General features: G+C 44.1%; 1 protein-coding gene across 1 annotated transcript in view; it reads right to left on the bottom strand.

Moving 5' to 3' along the window:
* Positions 1-26839, bottom strand: part of GRID2 (glutamate ionotropic receptor delta type subunit 2) — a 1142370-nt gene that overhangs the window by 940959 nt on the left and 174572 nt on the right. Inside the window, exon 3 of the mRNA XM_030190694.1 lies at positions 8045-8098. Coding sequence (XP_030046554.1) covers positions 8045-8098 — 54 coding nt within the window. The remainder of the gene's footprint in view (positions 1-8044; positions 8099-26839) is intronic.

Here is a 26839-nt window from a genome sequence, read left to right as displayed (position 1 = left end):
AATGGAAAAGTAAGCTCAGATATTTAACTTTACACAGCTTCCATTAGTTATTATTATATGAACGCTGTATTAAACAATATATATAGCCTTTTTACTAACCACAACTTGTACTCTCTGTCAAACACAGTGTAGAACAAAATAAAATATGTTCTAAATTTTTTTGTTGCTTGCCCTCATTGATTTTCCATTTTACTGTCTGATTCTGCTGTGTCTGCCTGAGATGTTCTTACAAGCCTGCTTCTTCCCCCAATACCAATTCCTCTTCTCTTTAGTTTAATATTTAATATATTGCCTTTCCCTGAACTTACTTTTCTGTGTTATGGGGGTCATTTTGTATAGCTTTTCCCATATGTAATGACCATTTTACTTGCAGAAAAGGGGTTTCATAAAATTTCATGACCACATGCAAATGTAAAAAGCACATATATTTAAATGTACCTTTACTTTTATGCCATCTGCACATAGGCATTCTTGAAGGCATGGTTTCAGCAGAGCACAGGCAGAGTAATGATGTACATGCACAATTTAGAAAATACACATATACATGCAAACATTTACACCTTTCTTTGGAGCAGGTATACATTTGTGTCTGAATCTAGAGCTTATTTCCTAGGCACCTATGTTGTCTTTATAAAATAACCAATTCATACAGGCAATAATTTTTAGGAAATCCAACCAAATCACTTGGGGTTCCTTTCACAAAGGTACGCTGAAACATGGCTTGCGGTAGTGTAGGCACAGGTTTTGGGCGCGTTCCGATCCAATTTTTAGCACACCTGTATAAAAGGCCTTTTTAATTTTTGCTGAAAATGGATGTGTGGCAAAATCAAAATTGCCGCACATCCATTTTGGGTCCGAGACCTTACCGCCAGCCACTGACCTAGTGGTAAAGTCTCACGCGGTAGCCAGGCGGTAATGACCTACACATGTTAAATGCCACTTGGCGCACATCCATTACGCGCATAAAAAAATATAAATTATTTCTCAGACGCACATATTGGACACGTTCCAAAAATGAAAATACCGCACGAGCCACGCGGTAGCTGGGCGGTAAAGCCATTTTGGTGTGCATTGGGCATGCATAGATGCTTACACGGCTTAGTAAAAGGGCCCCTTGATCTCTTTGATATGATTTCTATCAAGAACCAACTACTACCATGGACCTCAGTGGCGCTCCTCACTGAAAATCAACTAAAGGTCAGTGATCAACTAAAGGTCAGTGAGACTTACGCACCCACCTTCTCATAGGTCTTATGGATATTATCTTAGAAAAGATTCAACTTCTCTTTTTTATTTTAAACTTTTCCAATTTAGCTTACAATTACTTTACTTTATCATTTATCATTCTTTAAGAAATCATAACAACACTCATCTTGCTGACGACAATCTTTCTGTCAGTTGAGGGACTAAATATCTGACATAGACCATGTTTTGCTATCAAGCTGTTTCAAGGACATACCCCTTGCTTAACACCGCCAACACCGTCAAGTCCCCATTTTAACTGGTTTCAAGTCTCACTGACTGCTAGTTGATTTTCAGTGAGGAACACCACAGAGGTCTGTAGTAGTATTTGGTTCAAGGTGGAAATCATATAAAAGGGGTCTTTATAAAATAGGCTTGAGTAAAGTGGTGTAATAAGAAAATAAGAACATAAGCATTGCTATACTGGGACAGACGGAAGGCCCATCTAGCCCAGTATCCCATTTCCAACAGTGTACATATCAGGCAAGAACCCAGAACAGCAAAATAGATCTTATTGCTGCTTATCCTAGAATATGCAATGAATTTTCCCATGTCCATCTTATTAATGGCTTATGGACTTTTCTTTCAGGAAATTAGCCACACCTTTTTTAAACCCTGTTAGGCTAACTGCTTTTACCACAATCTCTGACAAGGAATTCCAGAGTTTAATTACTCATTGAGTGAAGAAATATTTTCTCATATCCATTTTAAATTTACTACTTAGTAGCTTCTTTATGTGCCCCTAGTCCTATTATTTCTGGAAAGAGTAAACAAGCAATTCACATCTACCTCTATCATATCTCCCCTCAGCCGTCTCTTCTCCAAGCTGAAGAGCCCTAGCCGCTTTAGCCTTTCCTCATAGGAACGTTGTTCCATCCCCTTTAGCATTTTGTCGCTCCTCTCTGTACCTTTTCTAATGCCACTATATCTTTTTTGAGAAACGGTGACCAGAACTGCATACAGAATTCAAGGTGTAGTCGCACCATTGAGTGATACAAAGGCATTATTACATTTTCATTTTTGTTTTCCATTCCTTTCCTAATAATTCCTAATATACTATTTGCTTTCTTAGCTGCTGCTTCACACTGTGCAGAGGGTTTCAACGTATCATCAATGATGACACCTAGATTCTTTTCCTGGGCAGTGACTCCTAATGCTATAGCCTTGTCTTCCCTGATTGCCACTTTTATCCATTGGTCATCCAGCGGTCCAACTGATTCGTTTGCCAGCTTCTTGCTTCTAATATACCAAAAAAGTTATTATTCCTCCAATGCAATCTTCTTTTCAAAGTCTCCCTTTGCCTTCCTTATCAGTGCTTTGCATTTGACTTGCCATTTCTTAAGCTGTTTACTATTACTTTCAATTGGATCCTTCTTCCATTTTCTGAAGGATTTTCTTTTAGCTCTAATAGCTTCCTTCACCTCATTTTTTAACCATGCCAGCTGTTGTTTGCCCTTCCTTCCTTCCTCCTTTTTTAATACATGGAATATATCTGGTTTGGGCTTCCGGGATGGCATTTTTGAACCATTCACACCTGATGTAAATTTTTGACCTTTGTAGCTGTTCCTCTAAGTTTTTTTTTTAATAGTCTCCTTTCTGGAAGTTAAATGATAATTACCTGTGTACTTAGTACAGAGCTGATATCAAATCTGATCATATTATAATCACTTTTATCAAGCACCCCCAACATCATTATCCTCGGTGTGAGAAGGTATTGCATCCCCTAGTGGACTAGTCCTGGCTACAGGATTACTTCCTACTTCTCCAGGGTGATGCTCTCTTTTTAGGCAACATCCCTTCTCCAAGGCAGCACTGATTCAAGACTGGAGGTGGTACTTCTCTACAAAGTCCCTGAAAGCCTCCTCTATGTACCTCTCTGTCTCCCTCAGCTCCTCCAAGTCTGCTACTTTAGCCTCTGGAGAACAGACTCATTCTCTGAGAGCTAGGAGCTCTTTACTTCGAGCACACACCTATAACCTCTCACTAACTAGAAAATAATCATACATGTGACACTCCATGCAAAAGACTGGATAGCATGCCTCTTTCTGCTGGACTGCTGTCTGCACCTTAGTATTAAAGAGTTGTTTAATTAAAACTTCTTAAGGTACTAGTGATATTTGATGAGCATACAGAGCCATAAAATTAAGTGATATAATATGTAATTTATTTAAGTTTTTTTTTTTTTTTACTAAGCCGTAGTAGCATTTTTAGCTCACAGTAGAAATCAGCTGGTAGTAAATGCCTTGATGCCCATTATATTCCTATGGGCGTCTCGGCATTTACCGCCAGCTGATTTCTACCGCGAGCTAAATACACTATTGTGGCTTAGTAGAAGACTCCGTTAGTGTTTGCTTCTCAGAAACTAATTAAATGTAATTAGAACTCTAATGAAAACTCTCCTATTGTTATCCTAATTAGAATAATTGACTATAAATGAAGAGATATGCTAAGGTAATAAATAAAAATAAAACAAAACAGAGAAAAGAAAATAAGATGATACCTTTTTTTATTGGACTAACAACATACGTTTTGATTAGCTTTCAAAGACAATACCTTGTTCTTCGTATCAGAAATGAGCAAATGTTGACAAGTAGCAGCTTTGTAGTTGTGCAATAGCACTTGCATTTTGATGGATTTGCCACTCTCTCCGTTCAGGTTTCTAAAACTTATCTTTCAATTGCTCAGTTTGGGACTGTGATGCCTGTATTTGCAAATGTAACCCAGGACTCACTCCCAGCACAGCATCCTGGGGCACCAACTAGCTTTTGGGTTAGGCACCCCTGACCTGGACCACAAAACAAAAATCTTACCTTAGTCTTTTCAGTCCACTCACACAGGATATTTTTTTTGTTGTTTTTGTTTCTAACTCGAACTTGGGGATCGACTAACTCCAGTAGGCTGTAGTGTTTTGAGCTGTTATTTTCTCTTTACTCTGTTCTCTTTACCAGTCAGGTAGTAAATAAGTTTCAATCTCACTCAAAGTGTGCAAACAAACCAAACTTTAATGAAGATCCTGCAACAGACTGTTCAAATCTTCTTTGAAACAAAGTCAATTTGTAATCCAACTTGATATCAGATGAAAACTGTAAATCCAGAGCCAACCTTAGGGATATGGAGTATCTTCTCAAGTGCAATTTATAATCCTACAGTATTTACATATTTACAGCTCCTCCTCTCCTTACCCATCCCTTCTGGGTGTAACAGTGTAAGCAGTGGCTTGCGAGGGCATCTGACACCCGAGGTGGGTCGCCGCTGCGCACTCCCCCCCCCCCCGCGTGCAGCACGGCACACCTTCCCCCCTCCGGAGCGCAACCCCCCCCCCCCCCCCCCCCCCGAGAACATACCTGGAAGGCGGTGAGGGGCGGGCGGGAGAGCCAATCCGCCGAGTGCATGCCGCTGGGGGGTGTCGGTGCCTTGCTGGTTCCCTGCTCTCTCTGCCCCAGGGCAGAGAGAGCAAGGAACCAGCGAGGCGCCGACACCCCCCCAGCGGCGTGCACCTGGGGCGGACTGCCCCACCGCCCCCCCTTCCTACGCCACTGAGTCTAAGGCTGTGCCTGCTGCACTTGTGCAACAAGAAGATCTTCCTTTTAGGACCAGACCTCTGTGGCTGTATAGAGAGGGGTATAACCAGCAGAAGAAAGGAGGTATTGATGCCCCTGTACAAGTCATAAGTAAGGCACCACTTGGAGTATTGTGTTCAGTTTTGGAGGCCTTATCTCGCTAAGGATGTAAAAAGACTTGAAGCGGTTCAGAGAAAAGTGACTAAATTGGTAGAGGGTTTAGGTAGCAAGACATATGTGAAGAGAAATACTGACATAAACATGTATACCCTAGAGGAAAGGAGAAACAGGGCTGATATGATACATTCAAACATTTGAAAGGTATTAATCCGCAAACCTTTTCCAGAGGAAGGTGATAGAATCAGAGGGCATGAATTGAGGTTGAAAGTGGGTCATCTCAGGAATAATGTCAGGAAGTATTTTTTCACTAAGAGGGTGGTAGATACCTGGAATGCCCTCCCACAGGAGGTGGTAGAGATTATAACGGTAACGGAATTCAAAAATGCGTGGGATAAATACAATGGAATCCTGTTTAAAAGGATCGGATCCAAAGAAGCTTAAACTGCCATATTGATTCCCTCCAAGTCAAGCCTCCTCTCTGTGTATTTTATTATTAGCTTTCTGGTGGTACCATTAATCTATGTTTTAACATAAGACCCTCAAGATGTTGTAACCCAATAGTCTATGTAAATATATCAGACCAGGGTCACCTAGCACACTTCAAACTGGCAAGAGAGTCAGAGTGAGTTGGTTATGTACGATGGGAGGTGTCTCCTGGAGTGCACTGGGAGAGAAGGGGGATTCTGGCCTTTTGATTATTTACAATTTTGAAAAAGTGGAGAGAAAGACAGAGTTCTTAAGGCTGTGGAATATAGCATCAATAATGTTTCCAGATTCCTTGGGAGTTGTGAAACCTAGCATATTCCCAGGAAACCAGCTCCCTGCCTTCCCCTTCCTCTGCACCTGCTCCCTGAGATGTACGGGTGTGTGGGAGTGTAGGAGTGGATATATGTATACACAGCTGGCACACTCCCTTCTCCCTTTCTTGCACCCCCTTTCCTCTCATTTCTCTTCCCTTACTTCATTCTCTCATTTCACCTTCTCTATCATACCTGTCCTTACTTTCACGCTCAATCATCTCTCATCAACAGTGTAGTTCCCCTTAGCTTTGGAGGGCAAGGAGTAGGGAGGTTATATTTAGTAGGAAGCAGGGGAAACCAATTCAGCACCAGCATCTGGATCACTGGGGGTGAGGTACTGCTCACCCCCCCCCCCAAAAAAAAAAACCCAATGCCAGTGTCTCTTATTCTGTCCTTTCTTCTCCTCCTCCTCACTTTTCCCTCTCTTCATCTCCACCTGTCCTTTCACTTTTCCGTATCAACATCTTCCTGGTTTCATGCTGCAAGTGCTTTTCCTCCCTTGCAGTGGCTATTTCAGTGCAGAGATATGACCAGCATTTCTACTGGTGGGACCTGGCCTTCCCATTAGCAGTTTCCTTCAGGATATTTTTCCACTGGCTGGGCCTGGAAAACTTCACAATTTTTTTTGTTTTTGTCATACAATAATAAAAAAATAACATTTCCTCCATGGAGATGGAACTATGAAAAGGAAGAGCAAAACGGGCAGTTTTAATAAACTATAAACTATAATCTCCTTCAGCCACATCCAGCAATTGGAATGTAAACCCCTGTAGCAGACCTTTGTGATTAGGATGATAACAGCTCAATTCATTATCTTCCTAGCTGAATTTACACTACAAAATAGTGTTTGATAGGAAGGGGAATATCAGGTGTAAAATTCCTAAAAATACCCATGATTTAGAATGCATTTTCACCCTGACTATATCATTAGTGTCTAAGTCACTGCTTAGTGTGTACTTAGCAAATCAACACCTACATTTACTGTAGTAACAGTCCCCCAATATTCAGCTGGTGGCAGGCAGTGCTTTTGTTCTCCGCCATTGGTGTTAAACCTGGATATTCAATGCTGGGCCATTTCCGGCGACCGGCATTGAATACCTGGTTTCATTTTTGACCATGGCAGCTTAACCAGTTATGCTGATATTTAGTGCTTACTGGTTAAAAATAGGCCTTCTATTTATGCAGCATATTTTAACTGCTAAACATAGCTGGTTTGGTGCTGAATATCCATGCCTAGCCGGTTAGCCACTAACCACAAATATTCAACGGGAGATAACCAGTTATCTCCTGCTGAATATCTGTGGTTCTGTGCTAAAACACTACTTAACTGGGCAGGAACAAATAGTTTTGAATATCGGGCCCAGTATGTTTCCTTAATCTCTTTTTTATATATAGATTGCCATTGCTGAAACTCCCAGGTTTCAGGTTTGAAAACAGAGGGTTTGCTCCTGAAAAAGATGATCTTTCTTTATCCATATTCATGTGAAGCACTAAAATTTTAAGTCCTCTTGTACTGTATATAGGATGTCGTCAAGAAAGGTTACATACTCTTAGGGGCCCTTTTACTAAAGGGTGGTATGGCTACCGCTGGCTTGGAATGTGGTGAATCAGCTCTACAGTTAGACTCGCCCTGGAGTCCAACAGTAGTTCTGGGTCTCCTATGCACCATTTCCAGTACTAGAAAATACCTTTTGTATTTTCTAGCACTAAGGGGCATGCTCAGCGGTAATCAGGCAGCACCGCATGCTTCCGATTACCACCTGGTTACAGCGGGAGCCCTCACCGCCTCCTAAATTGGAGGCGATAAGGGCTCCGGCACTAAATGGCCTTGCGGCAATTTTTAAATTACTGCACGACCATTTACTGGCCCTTAAAAAAAAGGTCTTTTGCCAGCGACAGTAACAAGTGGCCTCAGGCACAACAATCCCATGTGCCAACACCACTGCAGGAAACATTTTACCACTATTTAGTAAAAAGGCCCCTTAGGTTTTTCTGAAGTCCTTTATATGAAAATGAAAATTGTGTTTAATATATCAGGCAGCAACACTGGCAGGCAGGCTAAAGTTCACACTGATCTCTAGTTGGCAAATTTGGAAAAATTGAAGCACAGTCTTTATCTATGAAAATAAGTAATCTTAGAGGGAGGGAGAAATCAACATGGGCTACCATTAAGATGGGTTATTTTACCAGTAGTCATGCTAATTTAGCACAGGGTCGCTGTGCCAAAACAGTGTGACTTGTGGTAAAATAACCCGTCTTAATGGTAGTCCACTTTGATAACTTCCTCCCTTAATATCAATACAACATTCTGCTATTGGTTACCTCATTTATAATGATCCAGTGGCAGTCAAAAGCAACCAAATTAGTCTCCACGACCTGCAATGGATAAAAAAAGAAAAAAGCCATCAGTCAGCACGGTGAAATACACAAAGAAACAAAATTGACAATCTCTGCAAATGGAGGGAAAATAAAGTATAGTATTTTAGTTATTCAGTTGAGGATGTATAACCTTTTGCAAGATGCCTTACTGTGTTAACATTTGATTTTCCTTTTTTGACTTGCTAATTAAACAAGGGAAAATAATTCAGCAGGTATTTTTCACATTAAAAAACAAGGTTCTAATGCTCAGTCAAAGAAATACAGAAGGATAAAAGCATTTGGCAGATAGAAAATTAGATGGGTTATATAAAGAGAAATACAAACAACTCTAACTCTGCCAATGTGACTGAAATAAATATGAAACTTTTATGGTATACTTTGCTTTCAACCCTGCAACCTGTTAACAATGTAGAATATTTAAGGAACCTCTTACTAAACTGCATTAGGTGCTAACATGTGCAGGGCCGGTCTTAGGCCAAGGCGACCGAGGCGGCCGCATAGGGCCCCGCGCTTAGGGGGGCCCCGCGCGGCGCCTCAGTCAGCCTCTTCCCAGGGCCGACGGCGATCCGACGACACGCTATTCTGCCCGCCCTGGCGCCCTCTTCCCCCCAACCAACAAGCATGCTTTTTCTTTTAAATTTACCCACCTCCGTCGCCGACTCGCTGGAATCTGACTGGACACTGGAGAGCACAGCAGGCATCGTCGCTGAAAGCGCTCCTCCCCTCCCAAGTGCACCCGACATCTCTAGCAGAATGGAGAAGCTTCCTGATTCGTTCATTCTCAGTGTCCCGCCCTCGAGGGCGGGACACTGAGAATGAACGAATCAGGAAGCTTCTCCATTCTGCTAGAGACGTCGGGTGCACTTGGGAGGGGGAGGAGCGCTTTCAGCGACGATGCCTGCTGTGCTGTCCAGTCAGATTCCAGCGAGTCGGCGACGGAGGCGGGTAAATTTAAAAGAAAAAGCATGCTTGTTGGTTGGGGGGGGGGAGAAGAGGGCGCCAGGGCGGGCAGGCAGTTGAACATGGAGCGGGAGGGCAAGGGAGAGAGGACCTGGACATGGATGGCAGGGCTCAGGGAGAGAGGGGGACTGCTGGATAGGGATGAATGGAGGGGGCAGGGGACAGAGGAGCATGGGAGGGCAGGGTTCAGGGAGATAGGGGAATTGCTGGATAGGGATGAATGGAGGGGACAGAGGAGCATGGATGGGAGGGCAGGGAGAGGGGAGAGGGGAATTGCTGGATATAGGGATGATGAATGGAGGAGGCAGGGGACAGAGAGGAGCATGGATGGGAGGAGGGCAGGGCTCAGGGAGAGAGGGGAATTGCTGGATAGGGATGAATGGAGGGGGCAGGGGACAGAGGAGCATGGGAGGGCAGGGCTCAGGGAGATAGGGGAATTGCTGGATAGGGATGAATGGAGGGGACAGAGGAGCATGGATGGGAGGGCAGGGCTCAGGGAGAGGGGAATTGCTGGATATAGGGATGATGAATGAAGGAGGCAGGGGACAGAGAGGAGCATGGATGGGAGGAGGGCAGGGCTCAGGAAGAGAGGGGAATTGCTTTATAGGGATGAATGGAGGGGGCAGGGGACAGAGGAGCATGGGAGGGCAGGGCTCAGAGAGATAGGGGAATTGCTTTATAGGGATGAATGGAGGGGGCAGGGGACAGAGGAGCAGGGCAGGGCTCAGGGAGAGAGGGGAATTGCTGGACATGGAGAGCAGGGGAGAGAGGAGAAATGTTGGGCACGAATGGAGGGAAGGAAAGACTAAGGAAGGAGATGCACATGGATGGAGGGGAAGGGATAGAGGAGAAATGCTGGACATGGATGTAGGGAAGGGGAGGAAAGTAGATGCACATGGAAGGAGGGGAGTGAGGAGAAATGCTGGATATGCATGGAGGGGAAATTGCTGGATTTAAGGGCTGCATTGGAACACTGAAGGCAGATGCTGAAACTCGAGAAAGGATAGGGACAGGGCTACAGATGGTAGACAGGACACATAAGGACACAGGAGGATGGTGGACATGGTGAGAGAGAAAAAATATCAAATGGAAAGAAGACACTGCATAAAACAGAAGACACTGGGACCAAAGCGAATAGAATAACCAAATGATCAGACAACAAAGGTAGAAAAAAGTATTTTATTCAGAATTGGTCTGCATAGGGCCCCGCACTTGCTAAGACCGGCCCTGAACATGTGCCTAATGCTGCCAAAAAAGAGAGTGCTGCGGGACACACCCAGACATCCTGCAGTAACTTTGAAATCTGTGCATTGCTACCTGCATGCTGAAATTTCTTTCTAATATTTTTTGAGGGAGTATGTCAGGAATGGAGAGTGGGAATTCCCATGCTAACCAGTTAGCACATCTACATTTCCAGGCACTAAACTGGTTAGTGCATGGATAATCCAGGATCCACCATTGCCTACAAAATGGGTGGCGGTAAGTGCTCATGTGATAAATGCTAATGGTAACATTAGCACATGGCCATTAATGCAAAAAGAAAAAAGGCACTTTTACAGCTGTGATAAAAATGGCCTCAGTGAGTGGGAAAGACCTGTGTAAGGACATGATAAGGCCACTTTTGACTTTTTTTCCCATAGCTTATTATAAGGGCTGTATGAGGGGGTATATAGGCCACTGCCCTTCACCCTTAAGAATAATCCCTCAGGTAGTTCAAACCGCCTTAAAACCCTTAGTCCCATCCAGAAAGGAAGTGAGATGGAAAGGGTGGAGCTGAAAAGACAGGAACCAGAAACTGTAAAAGGCACTGCTAGAATGGGTTTAAGGAGGCCCAGGGTGGAAGAAGTGATCTCTAGCATATGTCTTCACTACTTACATCTAGCTACTATGACCTGGCTGAAGTAAGCTAACCTTTTCATTTCAATACTTGTGAACCCAGTTCTAAGGCCTGGCTGGCCCAGAGAGAGATGTGAGAGAAACTCTACAGACTGTGTTTGGGTCATGGCAATCACAGGCCATGGACTGTGTTTAGGCCTTGTTGGCTGCAAGCCCATGTCAAGACTTTTCCCACTGAATTAAAGAAACTTTACCTTTTTGTTCTTGACCCTGTGAAATAACAGGCCTCAGATTTAGTGAATAAAGTGTCCCGACAGATCGTGTCCTGACAAGAGAAGTAGAGAGAAAACTCCGGCGCCGGGCCCCCCTTAAAGGCTGGGGAAGACCTGGAGGAACAGATACAGCATCTGCTGCATTGCCTTCCCCTGTGGCTGCTTTTCCCCTCAGGCCACGCATGTGTGACCTGAGAGAAAAAGCAGCCGCAGGGAAAGGCTGTGCGGCAGAAGGAAGAAGAGCAGCGCTGGAGACCTCTTCTGCTGGTGGGGCCTTGGGATCCCCGCTAGACAAGGTACCTAGGGTGGGCAGCAGCAGCAATCAGGGAGAGTGGGGAAATGGCTCCCGGGGGTGGGGGGCAGTGGTGGTGGCAATGATCCTTGGGGGTCTGGCGGCAACGATCCTCGGGGGAGAGGCATGGAAGCGGCAACAATCCTTGGGGGGGGGGGGGGGCAGCGGCGGCCTTGCCCCGGGCCCAGCTCAGTCTCTCGGCGACCCTGTCTGGTATCCCTTGCCAATTTGGTTTTGGAGGGGCACAAACTCAGTGGGGGATTAAGTTCCCTACTCTCTCTCCAGTGCAGTGCTGCTCAATTGCAGTATTTTGCCAAAACCTAAACATTCTTGGTAGCAGGTGTATATCCTGATGTCAACCTGTTAGAACAGGTAGAACATTGACATTTATTTCCCTTCTGAAATAGAAAATAAACATGGGTCTTCTAAGCACACCCTAGTCCCACTAAAAACACACCCAGACCATACTCCCTTGCCTTTTGCACACATTTGGGTTTGATACATGCATATTCTGGCTTTGTAAAATTGGAACTTAGATATGCAAATCGTAAATGTGAATAGCCCTTCTAAAATGACCACCAATTGTATTATGCTGACAACCTGTGACTCTCCCAGAATAACTCAAGTATCTGCAAAGGGTCAGCAACCTTAAACTCATAGGTCAATTCCTACATATGGCCCATTGGAGTCTCCCTGCCCACATTCCCTAGCTCAGAATGTAACTTTAAAACGTATGGGTCTCCTCTAGACACTCCTACTCTTTATAAGGAATGAAGGAGTGGCCTGATGGTTAGTTCAGTGGGCTGTGAACCTGCAGAACCAGGTTCAATTAACACTGCATTTCCATGTGACCCTGGGCCAGTGGCATTCCTAGGGGGGGCAGTGGGTGCGGTCCGCCCCGGATGCATGCCGCTGGGGGGGGGGGGGGGGGGTGCCGCGTGCGCCTGTCCTCCGTTCATTCCATGCTTCTTCTCTGCTCCGGAACAGGTTACTTCCTGTTCTGGGGCAGAGAAGAAGCATGGAACGAATGGAGGACAGGTGTGCGCGGCACCCCCCAACGGCATGTACCCGGGGGGGGGGTTCCTTCGCGGGGGGTGTCCCTTCGCCGGGGGGTGTGTGTGTCCGTGCTGCATCCTGGGGGGCGCTGCTCCCGGGGGGGGGGGGGGCCGCATCGGCTATCTGCCCCGGGTGTCAGCCCCCCTAGGAATGCCACTTCCCTGGGCAAGTCAATTAACTCTCCATTTCCCAGGTAAAAATAAAAATGCTTAGATTATGAACCCACTAGGGACAGAGAAAGTACCTGCATATATTATGCATGTAAATTGCTATGGTTGTACCACAAAAAAGCAGTATATCAAATCTATCGTTCTTTACCCTTTATTGTTTCTTTAGGTCAGAACTGTAAATTTGAAACAAGCTAGCTTGCTGCAACTTTTCTCTCTTTACTCCTTTATGTAACACCTATATTCAAATGGAGTATCTTCAGACTCATCATACTTATATGGACCCAGAATTTGTGTAGTACTCTAAATTTCAACAATGAAAGTGAATCTTCTCATATGGATGTTGATTGGGTTTAGATTTCTGTCTAACAACTCAGTCACACATGTTATTAAGACAGTACAAGCAATATGATTTCACAAATGGAAAATCACGTCAGACACACCTAATTGTATTTTTTTTTCATAAGGTGGCAAAAATGGTGGATCAGGGAGGTGTGGTTAATATTGCTAGAGTGGATATCATACTGGCTTTTGACACTTCTATATGAAATGATGGTAATCATGATGGACAGCATGGGGGTTGTCCAGAAAGCTATAATTTGGTAGAATGATTAGGCATGGAGTAATAGTGTCGTAAATAGAGTCTACTTTCTTGGCGGCAAAGTTAACACTGGGGTATTCCAACGTTTTATGCTGGAATTTAGTTTTTTTTTCAATATCTAGATGAGTGACATTGCTAATGAGCCCATAGAACAATTAATGTGGTTTACAAAGGATACTAAGCGAAGGAGAGGGACTCAGTGGTGCAGCAGATTCCTGAGGCTTATGTGCCTTTTCTTCATTGCAAAGGATACTGAAATATATAACAGAGTAGACACACCAAAAGAGGTGAAGATAATGAAAGAGGCTTCAACAAACTGGAAAAGTAGCCAACAGCTTTCAAAATAAATTTCCAAGGAAAAATGTGTAAAACCATGCATGTGGGATGCAAAAATTCATTAGCAACATATCAATTAGAAGGACAAGAATTGGAAACTATCAAATAGGAGAGCTCTAGAAGAAAGCATCTCAGATTACCTCAAGGCAGTTCTCAATGTAATTTAAGTACATGCACAAATTAACAGTGTGCTCAGTTACATAAACAGAGGAATTATCAGGTTTTTTTTTAAAGGGGGATAAGGGGGGAGACAAGATGGTGTCATGAAAGAAGTGCCACTCAGCAGCTCCAAGCCCGCCTTTACTCCAATTGTTTCTCCTTTTTAAACGTCAAGCCTAAAAGGAGACGGAAACATCATGCCTAACCTGTGGCATCTGTTTGAATTATGGTAGGTCTAGGAACTTTGGTGGGACTGGACTCTTCACTATGGGAGAGAGTGGCGAGAGGTGACCCACTCTTCCTGCTTGAAGCTGATACCACTCTCAGTCCTGAGTTATAGACTCCCCCGACAATGCCAGCAGCTAGCTCTGGAACCCAATCAGGATTCTTGATCCCTGAAGAGAGTATGTTGGCTCCTGTAGCACGATTGAACTGCAGTGACCTCCCTAAACCCTCAGTTATTAAGTTAGAAGACTATCTGGGACACTTTTCTGGGATTAGGATCCCTTTAATAAAAACAAATCTCAGAAGCTTATCGTATTGGCTCAAATTCAAGTTTCCTCTGGGAAAGTTCTAGAAATTGAGCAGAAATTTCAAACAGTGGATGGAAAAGTGGATTTAAATTTAAATAGTAAAGAGATTCAAAAGCTCAAAGAGGAACAAAGTGCTGTGATAAAAGAAAATGTATTCTTGCAGCGGAAAATAGAAATTTTATAAAATCATCAGAGATTAGAAAGATTGTGTTTCATTAATTTTCCAAAATTACCTACTAGCTCTCCACTCATTACTTTCAAAAGATATTTATCTGAGATGCTGAAGATATCGGAACACTCTTTCCCACCTATTAGTAAGATATATTACTGTACAACCTTATGTTTAAAAAATCCTCTGAGCAACCTATTGCTGAAGGGACTGATGTATCCTTTGATAATTTTAATTTAATACAGACAATAGAAGATGAAACTTTGGGAATGAAAACAGCAACTTTGATAGTGAACTTTGTGTTATAACCTGATATTGACTGGATTTTGAAAATGTGTTCTGAACCATAAAATTAGAGCTTTTCCTGATATTTCAAGGGTGACCCAAAAGAGGCAGCAACTTTTTTTGAATTTTTGCCCATGGGCTGTACAGCTGGGAAGATTATTTTGGCTCAGTTTTCCATACAAATGTGTAATAAAGTTGCACTCAGATACATATGTATTCTTTGAGGCCATTTTATTTCCTTTTTGGACTCTTAAGTTGACTGTTACTCCACCTTTGCAACCAGCTGCTCTGTCAATTTCTACTCCATTACGGACCATAGACCCTGAAGCAGGTCCACGAAACGAGGCCACCGTTGGTCGTGGTCGTTGTGTTGGAAGAATCCGCATGATACCATACCGGATAAAGATAAGTACAATCCGGTGTTTTTCTAATTTTCAAGTTTGATAGTGGGATAAAAAAGATAAAAAAGAAAAAAACAGAAAATAAAGAAGAATTAATGTTATTATATTAGAGGTTTTTGGCCGATGATGACGAAGTCCAGCCTCTAACAGCATTATTGTAGCTGGGGGCTTCTCGAGGCCTTTTCCTCTTAATGGTCCGTAAGTTTTCATGATTTCTATTGACGATCCCCTTATTATTTTTTGTTAATAATTCTATATTTTAGAAGAGGGTGATCACCTCCAGTTGAGATCTATAGTTAATTTCTACTCCATAACATTAATGGGTTTTTTTTTCCTGATTTAGTCTTCCTTTACCCATTTTATTCATTTTCTGTTGATTTACTACTGGAATTGTGCCTTGTTTCTTTGTATGTTTGTGGACTGTGGATAGAGTAACTATGAAGATGATTTTTGCAATGCAACAACATTATTGTTAAAACTGTTAATATGGTACTTTTTAACCCATTCAGGTTACTACTGTCTTTTCTATATAGAGCTGAAAATTATGTTAAATTTACTTAAAAATAAAATTAAAAAAGAAGTAAAAAGCTCAGTATGCAGGGAGAATAGAAGGAGAGACTTGGTAGAGATTTATATAACCAATAATGGTGTTTTCAAACAGTACTGATGCTAGAGGAAACTCCATGAAATCGGACAGGAGTTTTAAAACAAATTTAAGAAAGTGATTGATTTGCAAAAGGAGTTATCAGGGTAGAAGCAGCACCTACGTGGAAAACTACCACTTCTGGGTCCAGCCTAGATTTTCAGTGGCACTTACCCATTTACCCCCGGATTCTATATATTGTCACTTAGATTTAGGCATCGAAATCGGCATGGATTCTATAACATCATGAGTAACTTAATTGGCTTAACAAGCTAATGAGCACTGATAACAGCACTTAACAAGCAATAATGAGCACTAATTAACACTGATTAGAATTTAGGCGCACAACTCCCTAAGCATATTCTGTAACGATATACGCTGGTTAAGTGTGCCTAAATCTATGCACTGAGATTTACACCAGGTTTTTGTTGATATAAATGGATGCATGCAGATATCAGCGCTGAAATATCAATTAAGCATATTCTACAATTGGCGTCTAAATCTAGGTGCCGATTATGGAATACACTTAGTCGCAGGGGTGTGCTGGTAAATTGTTAACAGGGGGCTCTCTCTCGCCAGCAAAGTAAAAGAGAATTCAGGAGGGGCCCAAGTCCACATTTTGGGATCCATTTGTGAAAGTAGCCATGGAGAACCGGCTCCCAAAATTCTTAAAAACTTAACAAACGGCTCTCGAGAGCCTGTGAGAGCCTGCTCCAGCACACCACTGCTTAGTCGGCACTGATTTTTGCGCCAATTGTTTAGGTGCCATATATAGAATCTCCTTCTTAGTGTCGTTGAAAATCTGGGAAGACTGCCTTGGCATGATTCAGCTAATGCCATGGCAATCCGGGGGAAGAGCTGGAGTGGAGCTAGCAGCAATGTTCCCTCTAAGCAGTGCGGGAGTCCTTAATATTGCTTCAGTATTGTGCTTCAATATTGTGATTTCAATCACTGGGACAAGTAGGTTCTCTGGAGTCCTGCAGAACCTGCCTGTCCCTTGCTATTGAAAAGGTGATATTGAAACAACACTCAACTGGCAGGAACACAGGCAGATGATTCCTACACAACTTAGAGCGAACATTGGCTGGGAGTTAGCCCAGCACTGCAGATATCAGAAGAAGTACCCAGATATCTACCTTGTTAACTTAGGACAGAAAAAGTTTGTGTTAAGTTCATTGGGTTAGCTAAGTGCTACCTCTGAATATCAGCGGTACCCCGGTAATTCCTGGCGGCCATTCCAGACTCAGCTATTCAGAGTGCCAGTAACCATGTAGGGGTGTCACTGAATATCCAGATCTAATTTAACCAGCACTGACCAGCTTTAAAAAAAAAAAACACTGACTGCCCCTGACTGAATATTGACTAAAATCAAAGCAATGCTACTAAATGATATAAAACATGCAACATAAAATGCTCTAAAGGAAGGGTTAAGACACTCAAAATATATTTGTTGGAAGTAAGAAGGGATGGAGAGATATGAAAAAAGCATTTTCCTAGTTGACAGACTTTTGCAAAAAAAAAAAAAAAATCAAAAGTGACCCAGTGCTAAACTACAGCTGCTGGATTATTACAGGCTGCTTTGAATTAATCTCAACATCTTGTATCATCATTGCTAAAATAGTGCTGCCAGACATTCAGCATTATCGGCCATGATAGGAAGTGACAAAGAAAGGAACCTAGACACACTTTGAAAAGTCACACCATGTTAAAACATGGTTGATGTAATGCAGAAACTCCCTTATGACAACAGATCTAATTAACACCACATCTCTGATTGCTCATGATCATGTTTGGAAAGCATGACTTGGAAATCTTGCTGCTGGGATTAGTAGGAATACTAAAGCGATTGAGCAGCATTCTGCAGGAACAGACCTCCTGAAAGCCTTAAGTTACTTCAGTGCCAGTTGGCATGTTGAATTGACATGACAGACTGGAGCTGTTCTCCAGATCTGAGCTCTGTGATGTAGTGGCACACATACAACCCTTTTCTGTCCATTGCGTGTGGATGAACTTTACTCAATACAAGGGTTTTCTGAGAACAACTTATGAGCACTGAAACGTGTTTATCAATGGAAGAAGTATGACTGGTGGATATAAGAAATTGTTAGGTTCCTGATGATTCTGCCTTGGATCAAGGTGCAAATACAATAGCATGGGTGGGAGCAAACATTCTAAGGGCAATTCTGTAAATTAGTTCTTCAGTCTAGGTGCCCCTAATGCTGTTGCCAGTTCTATGACAGCATCTTGGCACCAAGATTCTGTTATGGAATACTAGGGGAAGGTTGGCGTTGGTACACCCATGTGTAGGTACACCCTCTTAAGCCATTTAATTATTTACTTATTTAAAACATTTCTATTCTGCACAATCCTACAACTCTTGGCAGGTAACAATGTTACATACATAATACAAGTAGTAAAAAATCATAAAGACATTCAATATAATAAATGGATTCTTGCTCAACACAGGAGAATCAATCAGTAACCTTCAACATACTAAAACAGCCATCACTACCCATCAGGAAATGTTCGAATAAAAAGAAATGCTTTCAAATGTTTACAAAATTGAAGAAATGAAGTCATACTACGTAAATCAAAAGGTAACAAATTCCTTTGTTTTGTACCTTCAGTATCAAAATCTGATGAATGCAAAGTTTGAGCAGGTTGATGAATTCTCAGAGAACTAGCAACAGAAGGCAGAACATCATTGCTTAAGGCCATAAAGATCAACATCTGAAGATTTTAAATGTAACCCTCCATTGGATGGGCAGCCAGTGCAACTCCTTAAGTATTGGTGTAATATGGACAAAGCAAGACATATCTGTAAGTAAACGAGCAGCAGCATTTTAAGCTATTTAAAGAGAATGAATTTTACAAGTAGGTAAACCAAGATACAAAGCATTGCAATAATTGAGCAAAGGAGTTATAACACACTGTATCACATTCCTAAAGTTGGCAAATGATAACAACTGCTTAAGTCTTCTAATTAATCACAATTTAAAGAAGACTTTCTGAACAGTCACTCTAACTTGAATTGCAATGGCCGGTGCAAGGTGGCATGTAGTTTATAGTATTCTATAAACTATGCACGTAACTGGGAGATATGCCTATGGCCTGCCAATGCTCCCCTCATGTATGCTCCCCTTGCAGTTAAGCACTATAACACATGGGTGCTACCTTTTAGAAGAGCGCCTACTGCACATAGATATCTAACTGACACTTTATGACGTCTTTGATGCACGTAAGTGGGGCCTATCTCTAGGTACCAATTTGTAGAATTGCCCCTTATGTCATTGAAAAATAAAATTTTATTCTGAGAGATATATCTCAGGATACTAGCAAGTAATATGTTAGCTTCCACAGAAAACATGCACCCACTTTGGGCTTTAAATAAGAAACCTTTGTGAAAATTTTCCACACCACTGGTTAAATGTCTTTACCAACCCTTTGAGCATATAACAATAACATAATGTGGCCAATATTCAGGTCGTGGGAGGGAGCCCAGCTAAATCCCGTGGTCGGCGGTCAGCCCAGATAGTCAAGGTCATTTCCGGTGACTGGTATTGAATATCTGGTTTAGTTTTCGGCGGTTTAAACTTTACCAGCTAATTTAATATTTGGAGATGGTTACATTTAAACCATCCAAAGATATTCCGCCTATTTACCCGGACCGATGTGGTCGCTCACAGTAGCTGACTATGCCCTGAATATCTCCTAGCCCAGTGGTTCCCAAACCTGGTCCTGGAGACACCCCAGCCAGCCAGGCTTTCAGGATATTCACAATGAATATACATGAAAGAGATTTGCATGCACTGCCTTCACTGCACGTAGATTTCTTTCATGAATATTCATTGTGGATATCCTGGAAACCTGACTGGCTGGGGTGCCTCCAGAATCAGGTTTGGGAACCATTGTCCTAGCGACTAACCGGAAATATTCAGTTGCATTTAACCTGCTGAATATCGCTGGAGAGCCGATTAAGTTCCATTTAACTGGCCAAATGCCATTCCTGGCCAGTTAAATGGTTTTGAATATGGGGGGGGGGGGGTATATTTATCCAATCATAACTGAGAACAGAATAATGAAAAGCGAAACAGGATGAATCTTTAGGTGCTATTTTGTTTTATTTATTTAATTTATATTTCACATTATCCCAATAGATCAGGTTCAATGTTTCTAACAACGTATTGTAATTAACAGTACAAGAAGTGACGCAAGATACTATTCATTAAGTAGAAATGAGGGCTGAGTATTACCCATCCTTGTTGGAAATTAGTTTAAAATACTATTACTGACTCACCAAGGTGTTTACACTGGATTGCCACTCTGTGTAAGATCCTTATCAATACTTTAGTGCACCTTCCATTTTCCACACTCTTCTCATTGCAATCATGTCCATTCCATTCAATGCATGTATTAGACTGGATCTATTGTGTCGTTCAGCTTTCATTTGTATGGCTCCCATATTATGGAATTCTCTACCAATTTACCTCTGCTGTGAAAGCAGCTACAATCTCTTTAAGACATCTTTAAAATCCTTTTTTTTTTTAATCCTAATTTTTGAGGATAATTAGGCATCTTCTCCAATGCTGCAAGTAGACTATCTCCAACCCTGCTGTGCTGATTTCTTAATACTACAGTCTGTAACTTTCCACTGGTTGTAAGTGTTCCATTTGACTGGTCTTTGTGTAATGTTTTCAGTATTCTGCTAAACCACTTTACATGCTAACATACCCTTAATGCAGGGGGAAAAAGTCTTACCACAAAACACATTGGTTTTGCTGGGGGATTTTTTGTAATTTTTTTCAGGAGGGGTATGTCATGGGTGGGGAATGAGCATAGAAACACTATCTAGCTAGCACTTTGGTGTTAGTGTACCCTGGTTGCTCTGCTGCTTGAGGGCAGCCCAGTTCGGTTGCTCTGAGAGCAGCCCAGCTGCTCTAGCTCTCCCTGGTCCACCTGAGCCACTCTGCTTGCTTGCTCCAGTCTGATGGTTCCAGCTTGTTCCAGTCCGCTGATCCAGCTTCCCCCCTGCTTGTTCCGGTTCATCTGCTCTGGCCTGCTTGCTCCAGTCCAGCTGCCCTAGCGTGTTCCAGTCCGCCTCATTACAGCTTGTTCCGGTCCACCTGATCCCAGTTTGTTCCGGTTCGCCTGTTCCCAGCTTGTTCCAGTCCGCCTGATCCCAGCTTGTTCCAGTCCACCTGAGCCCATCTTGTTCCAGTCCGCCTGAGCCCATCTTGTTCCAGTCCGCCGATCCAGCTTCCCCCTTGTTTGTTCCAGTCCATCTGCTCCAGCCTGCTTGTTCCAGTCCAAATTCTCTAGTGTGTTCCAGTCCGCCTGCTCCAAGCTTGTTCCAGTCTGCATGATCCCATCTTGGTCCAGTCCGCCCGCTCCAAGCTTGTTCCAGTCCGCCGATCCAGCTTCCCCTGCTTGCTCCAGTGTTCCAGTCAGGCTTCTCCCTGCTTGTTCCAGCCCATCTGCTCCAGCCTACTTGCTCCGGTACACCTGCTCCAGCCTGCCTACTCCAGTACATCTGCTCCAGTGTGTTCCAGTCCGCCTGAACCAGCTTCTCCCTGCTTGTTCCAGTACACCTGCTCCAGTCTGCCTGAACCAGCTTCTCCCTGCTTATTACAGTACACCTGCTCCAGCCTGCCCGCTCCAGTACATCTGCTCCAGCGTGTTTCAATCCACCTGAACTAGCTTCTCCCTGCTTGTTTCAGTCCATCTGCTCCAGCCTGCTTGCTCCAGCTTCTCCCTGCTTGTTCCTGCTCATCTGCACCAGCTTGTTCCAGCCCGCCTGCTAGCTTGTCAGCCATTGACTTACTTGCCTGCCTGCTAACTTGTCAGCCCTTGTCTTACCTGCTCTCCAGCGTCTCCCTGCTCATTCCTGTCCATTGGCTCCAGCATGCGACCAACCCGCCTGCTAGCTTGTCACCCACTGATTTACTTGCCTACCTGCTAACCTGTTAGCCACTGACTTACCTGCCCCCAACCTCTCCCTGCTCGTCCCTGTCCATCCGCACCAGCTTGCTCCAGCCCGCCTGCAAGCTTGGCAGCCACTGCCTCACTTGCCTGCATGCTAACTTGTCAGCCATTGACATACTCTCCAGTCCATCTATCCCTCCAATTGCAAGCCTCCGGCTCTCCGCTCTATCTATCTATCTACTTCTCACCTCAGTCACTACACTTACACCTGTTACACCGCAATCACTACTTATGGCCCCTGTTCACATCCTCTTCCTTGCCCTGTCCCTTCCTAATCTTTTTCCCCTCCCCTTACCGCTGTCCACCACTGGAACTCATTGCCCACCTGTGTCCCCTCCCGTCCTGCCCGCTACGGCAATACCCTATTCACCCCCATCCCTCACCATCTCACCATCTCTCTTGTCCCCCTCCTCCTTCCTAGCCCTTAATCTTCAACACCTCCTTCCTGCCATTAACCCTTCACCTTTCCTCCTAAGTGCACCCCTCCTCCGCACTCTCCTGCTCCTCCTCCTGCTATTCGCGGGAGACATCAATCCTAATCCAGGCCCCCCTCACCTGTCCTCCTCCTATCCATGCAAACGATTCCGTGATGCCTCCAATCTCGTCTCTATTCCCCTCCTCTCCCCCTCTTCCCTCCCCTTCTCATGTGCCTTGTGGAATGCCCACTCGGTCTGCAACAAACTGCCCTTCACCCACGATCTCTTCATCTCTCGTTCCCTTCAACTGCTCGCCCTAACTGAAACCTGGCTCTCCCCTGATGACTCTGCCTCAGTCGCGGCCCATTGTCATGGAGGTTATCTCTTCTCCCACACTCCCTGCCCAGATGGCCGCGGTAGAGGCGTCGGGCTACTTCTCTCACCCTCCTGTAGTTTCCAACCCCTCCTCCTGCCGCAGTCTCACTGCTTCTTGTCCTTTGAAGCTCACTCCATCCGACTATTCTACCCATTACCACTCAGAGTTGCAGTCATCTACCGCCCCCCTGATAAGCCCCTCTCTTCATTCCTTACTGACTTCGACGCTTGGCTCACCGTCTTTCTTGATCCCGCATCTCCATCCCTCATTCTTGGTGATTTTAACATTCACGTTGACAACCCATCCAACTCCTACGCTTCTAAATTCCTCACTCTGATATCCTCCTTTAACCTCCGACTATGCTCTACCACCCCTACTCACCGTGATGGCCATTGTCTCGACCTCGTTCTCTTCTCTTCCTGCTCACCTTCTAATTTCTGCACCTCAGTCCTTCCTATCTCAGATCATCACCTAATCACCCTCACACTTCATCACCCTCCCCCTCAACCTCGCCCAACTATAACCACTGCCTTCCGGAATCTCCAAGCTGTCGACCCCCCTACCCTATCCTCTCACATCTCCAATCTCTTCCCTTCCATCTCGTCTTCTGAATCTGTCGACACGGCTGTCCCTACCTACAATGAAATTCTCTCCACTGCTCTGGATACCCTAGCTCCATCTGTCTCTCGCCCCACTAAGTGCAGTAATCCTCAGCCCTGGTTAACCCCTTGCATCCGTTACCTTCGCTCCTGCACCCGATCTGCTGAACGACTCTGGAGGAAATCTCGCACCCTGTCAGAATTCACCCATTACAAATTCATGCTATCCTCCTTCCAGTCCTCCCTATTCCTTGCCAAACAGGAATATTATTCTCAATTAACTAATTCTCTTGGCTCCAACCCTCGTCGCCTCTTCGCCACCCTCAACTCCCTACTTAAAGTGCCCTCTGCTCCCACCCCCTCACTCTCTCCTCAAACACTAGCTGACTACTTCCGCGATAAAGTGCAGAAGATAAACCTTGAATTCACTTCCAAGCCTTCTCCTCCCTGTGACTTCTTAACGCACTCCCTCAACCAACCTAACCTGGCCTCCTTCTCCTCCTTCCCTGAGATCACTGAAGAGGAAACTGCTCGCCTTCTTTCATCCTCTAAGTGCACCACCTGTTCCTCTGATCCCATTCCCACCAATCTGCTTACCAACATCTCTCCTACAGTTAACCCCTCAATCTGTCACATCCTCAACCTCTCTCTCTCCACTGCTACTGTCCCTGACACCTTCAAGCATGCTGTAGTCACAACACTTCTCAAAAAACCATCACTTGACCCCACCTGTCCCTCCAATTACCGCCCCATCTCCCTTCTACCCTTCCTCTCCAAATTACTTGAACGTACTGTCCACAGCCGCTGCCTTGATTTCCTCTCCTCTCAGGCCGTCCTCGATCCGCTTCAATCCGGCTTTCGCTCACTACACTCAACAGAAACAGCACTCTCTAAAGTCTGCAATGACCTGTTCCTTGCCAAATCCAAAGGTCACTATTCCATCCTTATCTTCCTCGACCTATCTACCGCCTTTGACACCGTCAATCATAATTTACTTCTTGACACACTGTCCTCATTGGGGTTCCAGGGCTCCATCCTCTCCTGGTTCTCCTCGTATCTTTCCCAACGCACCTTCAGATTATTTTCTAATGGCTCTTCTTCCACCCCCGTCCCGCTCTCTGTTGGGGTTCCTCAAGGATCTGTCCTTGGACCGCTTCTTTTCTCGATATACACCTCTTCCCTGGGCTCGCTGATCTCATCACATGGTTTCCAGTACCATCTCTATGCCAATGACACCCAGCTCTACCTCTCCACTCCCGACATCACAGTCGAAACCCAGGCCAAAGTTTAGGCCTGCCTTTCAGACATCACTGCCTGGATGTCCAACCGGCATCTGAAACTGAACTGAGCTCCTTCTCTTTCCACCCAAACCCTCCTCTCCTCTTCCCCCACTCTCTGTCTCTGTTGACAACGCCCTCATCCGTCTCTTCAGCCCGCAATCTCGGAGTCATTTTCGACTCCTCCCTCTCCTTCTCTGCCCATATCCAGCAGACAGCTAAGACCTGTCGCTTCTTCCTCTATAATATTAGCAAAATCCGCCCATTCCTCTCTGAACAGACCACCCGAACCCTCGTCCACTCGCTCGTTACCTCTCGTCTTGATTATTGCAACCTTCTCCTCGCTGGTCTCCCGCTTAGCCACCTATCCCCCCTTCAATCTGTCCAAAATTCCGCCGCATGTCTTATCTACTGCGTGAACCGATACTCTCATATCACCCCTCTCCTCAAGTCACTTCACTGGCTCCCGATCCGCTACCGTATACAGTTCAAGCTTCTCCTATTGACCTTCAAGTGCACTCAATCTGCAGCCCCCCATTACCTCTCTACCCTCCTCTCCCCCTATGTTCCCACCCGTAACCTCCGCTCTCAGGACAAATCACTCCTATCTGTACCCTTCTCCACCACCGCTAACTCCAGACTCTGCCCCTTCTGCCTCGCATCACCTTATGCCTGGAACAGACTTCCCGAGCCCATACGCCATGCGCCCTCCCTGCCCATTTTCAAGTCCTTACTCAAAGCCCATCTCTTCTCCCTTGCTTTTGGTGCCTAACCACCTTCCCCATTCATGATACCTACACTGACTACATAGCTTGTTACCTTTAGATTGTAAGCTGTCTTGAGCAGGGACTGTCCTTCCCCATGTTTAAACTTGTACAGCGCTGTGTAACCCTGGTAGCGCTATAGAAATGCTAAGTAGTAGTAGTAGTAGTAGTAGTAGTAGTAAATAATGCAGGGTTAACATAGGAGCACTTAGGGGTCATTTTACCAAGCTGCGCTAAAAAATGGCCGATGTTGGTGTCAGCGCATTGCTTTTCTGTGTGCTGCAGCTACTTTTAGCATGCCAGAAAATGGCTACCATGCCTTATTTTTTTGTAATGGCCACACACTACAGCCACTGTCGTCGGATTAGAATGGATTTGTCATTTTCCTGACCTGTGGTCCTCACGCAGCCTTTGCAAAACGATGGCCAGTGTTGATCATGGTCAATTTTGTTGAGCTGCTTTGGATGAAGAAGAGAAAATGCGCAGTCAGAGCTAAGTTTTTTGTTTCAAACATTTAAGTATTTTGTGTGAATTAAGGCTGGCTGCATGCAGTAAAATAAAGAAAAGGAAGTTTTTTGCCTATTTATTATTTATTTATTTATTTATTTATTTATTAAGATTTATTTACCGCCTTTTTGAAGGAATTCACTCAAGGCGGTGTACAGTAAGAATAGATCAAACATGAGCAGGAGGCAATTAGAGCAGTAAAACTATTCAAACAATAATACAAAATATGGCATGGTATACTACTTCTATCTCTCTATTTTTCCTTTAATTGGGTACCTTGGTTTACTATATTCTATAACAACCTATTTCCAAGGAATATCGTATATGGTGAACCGGACCTCCAATGCTGAAGTTTATTTATATATCAAAATGACCTCAATACCTCCACCCCTGGTCTAACACCAATTGGTGAAACAGAACCTTTATATGAAGGATACCAGGGATTCTGTGGGGTTATTTCTTATCATAGGTCATAATTTTAATTAAAGTTAAAATGCTCAATTTATTACTTAATCAAAAAAAACTTCTTTGTTTGCATTGGCTGATCTGAATCAGCACATACTCTTACATCTTACATACAGTGGGGGAAATAAGTATTTGATCCCTTGCTGATTTTGTAAGTTTGCCCACTGACAAAGACATGAGCAGCCCATAATTGAAGGGTAGGTTATTGGTAACAGTGAGAGATAGCACATCACAAATTAAATCCGGAAAATCACATTGTGGAAAGTATATGAATTTATTTGCATTCTGCAGAGGGAAATAAGTATTTGATCCCCCACCAACCAGTAAGAGATCTGGCCCCTACAGACCAGGTAGATGCTCCAAATCAACTCGTTACCTGCATGACAGACAGCTGTCGGCAATGGTCACCTGTATGAAAGACACCTGTCCACAGACTCAGTGAATCAGTCAGACTCTAACCTCTACAAAATGGCCAAGAGCAAGGAGCTGTCTAAGGATGTCAGGGACAAGATCATACACCTGCACAAGGCTGGAATGGGCTACAAAACCATCAGTAAGACGCTGGGCGAGAAGGAGACAACTGTTGGTGCCATAGTAAGAAAATGGAAGAAGTACAAAATGACTGTCAATCGACAAAGATCT

The sequence above is a fragment of the Microcaecilia unicolor genome, chromosome 2 (genome assembly GCF_901765095.1).
Source record: "Microcaecilia unicolor chromosome 2, aMicUni1.1, whole genome shotgun sequence".
NCBI classification, from domain to species: Eukaryota; Metazoa; Chordata; class Amphibia; order Gymnophiona; family Siphonopidae; genus Microcaecilia; species Microcaecilia unicolor.
Note: the sequence above shows the minus strand (reverse complement) of the source record. Positions and strands in the feature narration are given on the sequence as shown.